General features: G+C 41.9%; 1 protein-coding gene across 1 annotated transcript; it reads left to right on the forward strand.

The window, feature by feature from the left end:
* Nucleotides 1-7,231: 7,231 nt before the first annotated feature.
* FERD3L (Fer3 like bHLH transcription factor) lies at nucleotides 7,232-7,840 on the forward strand. Its single transcript, XM_029070186.2, has one exon. It carries the CDS (start codon nucleotides 7,303-7,305, stop codon nucleotides 7,837-7,839), a length of 537 nt encoding a protein of 178 aa, XP_028926019.1. The 5' UTR covers nucleotides 7,232-7,302; the 3' UTR covers nucleotide 7,840.
* The last annotated feature ends 272 nt before the right edge of the window (nucleotides 7,841-8,112 follow it).

Genomic DNA, 8,112 nt, shown 5'->3' on the forward strand with positions numbered 1-8,112 from the left:
GATAAACAGAGGATTGGATGCTGGAAGAAAAAAAAACCTCTACTTCCTTTCTACTACAGGTGAACAATAGAGAGAACAGACTATGGGCTAGGAATGGCTATATGAGGAAATAACAATTACCAAAAAGAGAATTAGAATTTTAGGTCTCGAGTTAGGGTGAGAGCTAGAATGAAAGGAGGAAAATAAAGGACTGATCTTTTCTATAAGGATTTTGTTTTTCTGAGCCTCTTGCTTGAGAACAAAAGTTGCTATTGCTAGATTACTCTTAAGAGTCGCCATTCTTTTAGAACCCACAGAGATATGTGACCATTATGACTTCCAACATTATGCCAGTTTTCTCCATTCAAGATCCCAACCAATTTAGAGATTCCTTAATCCCCAAATTATAGTTATTACAGACCACAATGAGACTAAAGACCACTGCAGTGCAACCCAAGAAGCCCTTCCCAAAGAGAGAGGGTGGGTCAGAGGCTAGAAATGGGTTACGCTGACTTTCACTTCAAAGTCACTGATTGATATCCAGCCAAGATGGTAGAGATGAAAAATCATTTGAGTTTTAAGGAGACACTGTGGGCCAAGAACCAGTCTAAATGTCCCATACTCATGGCTCTGCTACCAAAAAGTTATTGCACAGAAATCTGTAGTGCCACTTGTATTTAATATAGTATTTTCTAAGGAAGTGCCACAAGAAATCATTTCAAGCAGCAAAATAGAAGAGACTCAACTGTGTGTACATTAATCTAGGTCATAAAATAGGTCTCTTGCAAACTAATTTCCAAATCCAATTCAACTCAGGTAAAATTCTGCTGTCCACATATACCAACATCATTCATTTCCCCTTCCTCCTTTCTTGTACTGGTCCCATCTCATGACACTAAAAGAACAAACTCTTTCAGCAATAAATTTCTGTTGCCAAATTGTACATTCCAAGTGCTTAGTACAGTGTTCTGCACATAATAAGTACTCAGTACTATTGAATGAATGAGTGAATGAAACCCAAATTAATAAATTAGGGAGAGATGAGAATATTCAGAGTTATTCTGGTCAGTTTCCCAATTTCCTTTAGAAACACTCTGAACTCTTTTAGGTTTAGGCATACTGCCATGTGCATTTAAATGGTGGCAAGAAAGGGGCTGATCACACTTAAGTCATGTCAATAACAAGAACTGACATTATTTTCAGGAGAAACTTCTGAATGGGACAGACTCAAGCCACAGGCTCAAGTTTCCGGTGCTTAGGTTGCGTAGATGAAACAAACCAGTAGGAAGGCATAAAACTCTTTTACCTGTTTCTCTGACTCCTTCTCTGACTCCTTTTCCTCCTTCAAGTTACCAATGCTTATCTCCATCCACTCTACAGTAGTGAACCCTGTAATCTTCCTCTACTTAACCTGGGAGTCACATTAAATAACTTCTCTCTAAAGCATCTACTCTGCTCCTCTCCACCAGATTGCAATAAAGTGTCAGAGAATAGGGCAGGTGATTCAGATACTTCAATTAGATCCTCCCACCCTCCTCATGCTGTTAGCTGAATCAGGAAATGACTAAACCAGAATATGACATCTGAATTGTTTCAGTGGGGCCCAGTTTTTCATTTTCATTCAGTTTAAAAATTACAGCAATTTTTCAACTAGCTGTGAAGAAGAAATATTTGTCAGATTTTTTTTTCATTCTTGGATATCTTTCCCTGAAGATCTTAAAGAATAAAATAGATACTCATTTGTTCCATATGGCTTAACTGAAGGCAGACAACAATCAATGATATTTGCCAAGCACCTACTCAGTACTAAGCACTTAGAAGAGTACTATGTAGCAAGACATGATAAGCACTTAGTACTGTGCTCTGCAATATCGGTGCTCAATTAATACTATTGATAAATTGGCATAAGTTGCCTGTACTCCAGGAGCTCACAAGCAAAATGGTTATTTAGAGATAAAGGAAACTGGAGAAGAAACAGGATGAAGCAGGAAACAGTTCAAACACTTAGGATTATACTGATGCAGATAGATTAAATGTACAAATATCAAAATATGCATGTGTACTTGGTTGCTAGTGGAATGAATCAACTCTATAGAACACTTCCGGCTCTATAATCCTGATAATTCTTTATGAACCTGTTCATCCTTTTCTATCTTCCTATATTTGTGTTCACATCCCACGGGAAAAAGTAGCAAACCTTAAGGCTATTTAACATCACCTACTAACAGGTTAATATGAGTAAAGTCAAGTTTGTTAATTATTTGTTAATGGATAAGACTGGAAAACAAACTGGTTAAATCCAGAAAATTCAAAGATAAGGCTATGAAAAAGTATATCTTTAAGATGTTCTATTTTTCCCTTGCCTTATTGGTAAAGAAAAATGGGCAGATTGATGCCTAATCCATATTTTATTTATTTATATTAATGTCTTTCTCCCCATCTAGCCTGTAAACTCTTTTTGGGCAGAACATGTGTCTACCAATTGTGTTATATTGTGCCTGGTAATAAATAATGTACTTAATATGTGCTTGATAAATAAAATTGATTGATTGATTGAAAGATAATTCTATACTGAATTCTCTAAATTTTACAATGGAAGACAATCTGGCCTTCTCAGTCACATCAGGTATTAGCTCCCTGAACCATTCTTCCCACAACGAATTTTTTAGACATTTGTAACAAATAAATATGTCACCTTTATTCAGATCTGATTGAGTCAATACTAATCTCACCTGCATGCAAACTGAGAATCCATTTCTTAAGCCAAGTATCAGAATCGATAACCAGTACCTAATGTAAGACCCTATTCATTTCATTTTTCTCTTAATTTTTTCATTTAATTCATTAAGTCTTTTAAAATTATATTGGCTTGTAAATAATTTAGTGTAGATACTATAGTGATAATAGGTGGATTTTAATGAATCAATGCTATTTATTGGGTACTACTATGTGCAGAGCACTGTATTAAGTGCTTGGATATATCTTCAACTTTCTCTGAGTCCAAGTGCTGATGCTAACTTTATCAATTAAGTGCTTTTAGGTGGTTAATTTAAAAATAAAATCCTAGTGCACAGGGTGTTCCTGAAAAGTTCTATCAACACCAAAAATTCATTCATGTCCATCTCTCTCACAAGGATCAAGGTCTCACATAAAATTAAACGTTGAGAATTTTCATGAGAATTCTTCCAAAATGTTGCAATTTAGATGCATTCTGTTCTGCCAATTAAATTAACCAAAACTGTCTGGTACTGAGTGAATTCATTTCTAAAAAAAAGATTTTTAATAGGAGGACCTAAGTTAAATCAAGACCTTTAATGGGTAGCTTCATGCAACAGGAGCTGGAAAACATATGTATTAGAAAAAAGTCCCAATTTCTCTCTACTAGATCTAAACAGAGAAAGAGATAGAGGGAGGATGATAAATTAGGAAAACTTTTGCCACTAGAAGTTGAAGTCCAATTAAAAATATTTTGCTTGTATTTAGTTTTAACTAGCTTTATTTATTTTGAAAATGAAGAGGTGATTAAATCAAGATGGTTGTAATGTTGTTAATAGGCTAATGACTGAGATTTTGTAAGTAGTATTTATAGAAGATGGTGGAACACTGATACTTCAGTTATCTGGAGAAAGTGTTCATGTCTGAATAGCGCTGAAGTTCCCTAGAAGAAGAAAAGCACAGATTTCACCCTGCATAGGAACGGAGTTCAGAAAGAAAACATTAACATCTAATGATACTTTAAAAACATTCTGAACACCTGAACAATTAGTCAATTAAATTTAAACAATCATGTCTCCAAATCAATTCATGAAACACTTTGGGTACAGTGAATATGAAGCAGCTTGGCTCAGTGGAAAGAGCCCGGGCTTGGGAGTCAGAGGGCATGGGTTCTAATCCCGGCTCTGCCACTTGTCAGCTGTGTGACTGTGGGCAAGTCACTTTACTTCTCTGTGCTTCAGTTACCTCATCTGCAAAATGGGGATTAAGACTGTGAGCCCCACGTGGGACAATAATAATAATAATAATAATAATAATAATGTTGGTATTTGTTAAGTGCTTACTTTGTGCAGAGCACTGTTCTAAACGCTGGGGTAGATACAGGGTAATCTGGTTGTCCCACGTGAGGCTCACAGTTAATCTGATCACCTTGTATCCCCGCAGCGTTTAGAACAGTGATTTGCACATAGTAAGCACTTAACAAATACCATTATTATTATTATTATTATCATTATTATTATTATTAATGAATGGAGTTCCAACTGTTAAGTTTACGGTTTTTTGGTTTTGCTTTGTTTTGATTTGAGGGGAGAGGAGGGTTGGTATTTGTTATGTGTTTTGTAAGCGCTGGGGTAAACACAAGTTAATCAGGTTGGACCAGTCAGGTCACACTTCCGATGTTGCTTCCTCAGTTTCCCATTACAAGTCACTTAATTTCTCAGCCTTAGTTTTGCCATCTGTAAATCGAAGGTCATATTGATATTTGAGGGATATGTAGAAATGCCTTCATTTCCAATAGTGGAAGGCACTAAGAGACGTTGTAACAAAAAGGTTAATCTAAAGTCATTATCAAATCTGTAGAACAAAAAGTTATCCAAACTGCACGATTTAAACATCAAAGAAACAGATTTAAATTACAAAGAAACAGAAGCAGATCTGAGTCTCTTTCCTTCCATCCCAATCTTTCAAAAGCAAAACAGGTTTTTAGGTAAGAATTTCCTTTTCCCATTTGCTTTTTTTATTTTGTTCTTGAGCTATTGTGCCACCATCTCTAAACAAGATTAGATGAATTAAATTTGTTGCAACATTTTACATGAAAACTTGTATTAAAGTATTTTCTTTATGTTGATCTTTCTTTTTTGTCCAATTAGCATAGTAATGAACCGTGGGAAACATATTTCACTCCTAATTAGTCATTAGTTTGGTTTTCTGTTCACGTTTCCAAAGTAATACTACTGGTTTTTGAGCAACAGTAAACGTTCAGCTACTCTTCTTGAATTTTGACTGTAGCTTGTTAAGGGTATGGTTTTAGTTTAGTTTATCTAAAATCTTAAGGCATTTGAACCCAAAAAAGTGTCTTTAAATAGCTACTGATCACTATTTCTGCCAACTTAATCTTAATCGTCATTGAAATCATTTCGTGAAATCTTTAAAGAGCGTTGGTACTCCCCTCCTTCCCACATTCTGCTTTGAAAACGAATTTTAGGTATTTACTTTTAACAGAGCCGGCCGCGGACTTAATCGAATACTTGAACGAAATCAAAAATACTATCCGCCTGCCTTAAAAAATAAGACAGGACAAATAAAAAACTAAATACTTCAGGGCGTATCGGTCCATGTATTTAGAAGCTAAACAGGAAAAAATCTGATGAGAGACTTTCTTTTTTTTTCTTTGCTTCTGCAGTGGCATTTTCCCCCGAGGTTCCTACTGGGTTTCTTTTCCTGAAAAAGTTCAAAATGCTTTCCCTTCCTTTTGCTGTGGTTGATGAATTCCTTTTCCACCCACCGCCCCTTCCCCTCCCCAAAAAGGGGGATCCAAGCGTCTGGGGCTCAGTATTACAATACAAGCAAACAATCGACAGGCGTTGTTTCCGGGTTGTACTGCTCAGGATGGAGAGAAAAAAAGTCAAGCTGGATGAGAGAAGCGAATTCCCAGCCGCTGGATCAAAGGACAGAGAGGGTCGATGGATTCGGATAGGACTGTCCCTTTACTTCACATAGATGGAGGGCTGTTGTCGCGCCTGGCCGGTGGGATGATGGGGGGGAATTGCGTTTACCTGGTGAAAACGCTCTGCTCCGAAAGGGGTGGATTCCGGGAGCTGTCCAATGTACCTCACCGAATCTCCGTTCCGAATTTACCCCGTGGAGGGGATTCGGCTAGGAAGCACAGAACGATGCTCGGATGTCTTTCGGTAACTTTACATCAGACTGGCCTATCGAAGATTTTCATAGCACTTTAAAAAAATTACCGATTTTCCTTTCCAGTCCCTTTTCCGCTTTATTCTTCCCCCAACGGCAGTGAAATCACGGTTCACTTCAAGGCTGAGGAAAAAAAAAACTGTTAGGAAGAAAAGAAAAGGAAGCTTTTCTTCTCGGATTATCGTGTTTGAAAATCCCCTTTCTCCCTCAGAAAGTAAAGAGCTGGACCCCTAGGTGAGCTGCATCCTACAGGTACTCTATATTAATCCACTGTAAAGTTCATTAAAATGAGGCCTTCGCCTCAACTGCTATGACTGGACAGAAATTTGAATCAAATGGGTTTGTTTCACTTCTCACTTAATTCCAAACTTTCATTCATCTCCCCTTGAAAGAACGAAATCCCCTAATTGAAGAAGATGTTGGAATTGGCCAGATTTTATATCGGGGATCAATATCATTTTCAGAGGATGGGGGGAGGGGGGCAGGGCGGAGATTGGTGTTTCTCGAAAGCTTTCAAGAGGACAATGACTTGTTCGTTTCTTTGATCTGTCTCTGTTTTTGCGCTTTGCATCTGCTAGTTCTGCAGTAAAACTAGCCCAGGAGAAAGTAACCCTTTCTATTTTCTAGATTTGGCCCTAGTAGATGTCACACAAATTAGTAAATAATAATAACCGCTGTGAATGTTAATCTCTCACTCTGAGATAGATGCAGTAAGCTTTAGATCAGGCCCAGTCCCTGCCCCACAAATGGCTCACAGTTTGAAGGCAAGGTAAAATCTCCCATTTTGCAGAAATAGAGGTGGAGGTGAGGGAAGGAAGGCGAAGGAGGGAGGAGGAGAGGGGGCCGAGTGCCTCAGCGGTTTTAGGAGAGGGGGATTTACTATCCTGGGATTGGGAGGGGTGGGAGAGGAGGGGAGAGTTGCTTGGGTGGCGCTGCCAGGAGAATGCCGGTTCCAACAGTTACTCCTGGGAATGCGATGTCTCTCCCCGCACCTTGCTTACTTAGGCTAATGGGGGTCCAGCCATTCCGCTTGCTTGGCACCGGGATACCGGGTAAACAATTCCCGTCCCCTCTTCGGGACATCATTAAAAGCAGCCCCGGCCCTCGCCTGCCCGCCATCCCCCGGTTGGAGCACCAAAGAGAAGCCAGCCCGGTGGAGAGCGCTTGCTCCCACCCGACTTGGCAGAGCTCTAACGTTTCCCTCCCCACCTGGACCCTTCACTCCTCAGCCTCGCCTCCTCGCTGCCACCTGCAAAGAGGGAGGTGGTGGAAGCGGGGGGAGTCTCCAGGGGAGGAGGATCTCAGCCGGAGGAGAAGCCTTCCTTCTCCTTGGAGCCTCCACGCGTCCTTCCTCTCCATCTCCCCCGCGCCTGGCCAGAACTCCATGAGACACCCGGCAGATGCCCCCAGATGGAGGGTCCGGGGGGCTTCGAGGATGCCACCGTGCTGGACTTCGTGGCCGACCTGTCCCTGGCCGCCTGCGGGGACCCCCTCAGAGGTGGACCGGGACGGTACGACCTCCCAGCCGGGGCTCCCTTTGGGGACGGTGCCCTCTGCTTTCGGGAGGGCCTGTCCAGGGGGCTGCCCCGCTTTGGGGAGGGGGACGGAGAGGAGGAGGGCGGGGAGGAAGAGGAGGACGAAGAGGAGGAGGACGACGACGGCGAAGAGGAGGAGGAGGAGGAGGGAGGGGAGCTACTGAGAGGCGCCTCTCTGCTGGGCAGGCCCAAGAGGAAGCGGGTCATCACCTATGCCCAGCGCCAGGCCGCCAACATCAGGGAGAGGAAAAGGATGTTCAACCTCAACGAAGCCTTCGATCAGCTGAGGAAGAAGGTGCCCACTTTTGCCTACGAAAAAAGGCTGTCCCGGATAGAAACCCTGCGCCTGGCCATCGTCTACATCTCCTTCATGACCGAGCTGTTGGACGGCTGCAAGAAGGAATCCAGCTAGGGACGAGGATCCAGCCTGTGGTCATCGCTGGCCGGGAGGCCCGGGGAGGGGGGAGGGGGAGAGGGGAGAAGGGCAAGAAGGAGGATGTGGGAGGGAGTGCAATGGGTGGGGATGGAGGGGAGGAGAGGGATGGCGGAGGATGGAGGAACACGGGCGAGGATGGAGGATGGAAAAGGATGGAGACTGGAGAGGGAGTGGGGGCGATGGGGAGGGATAAGTGGTGGAGAGGGATAGAGCGGACGGAGATATAAGAAGGATGGAGAGGGACGGAGA

Source organism: Ornithorhynchus anatinus, chromosome 8, assembly GCF_004115215.2.
Source record: "Ornithorhynchus anatinus isolate Pmale09 chromosome 8, mOrnAna1.pri.v4, whole genome shotgun sequence".
Classification (NCBI taxonomy): domain Eukaryota; kingdom Metazoa; phylum Chordata; class Mammalia; order Monotremata; family Ornithorhynchidae; genus Ornithorhynchus; species Ornithorhynchus anatinus.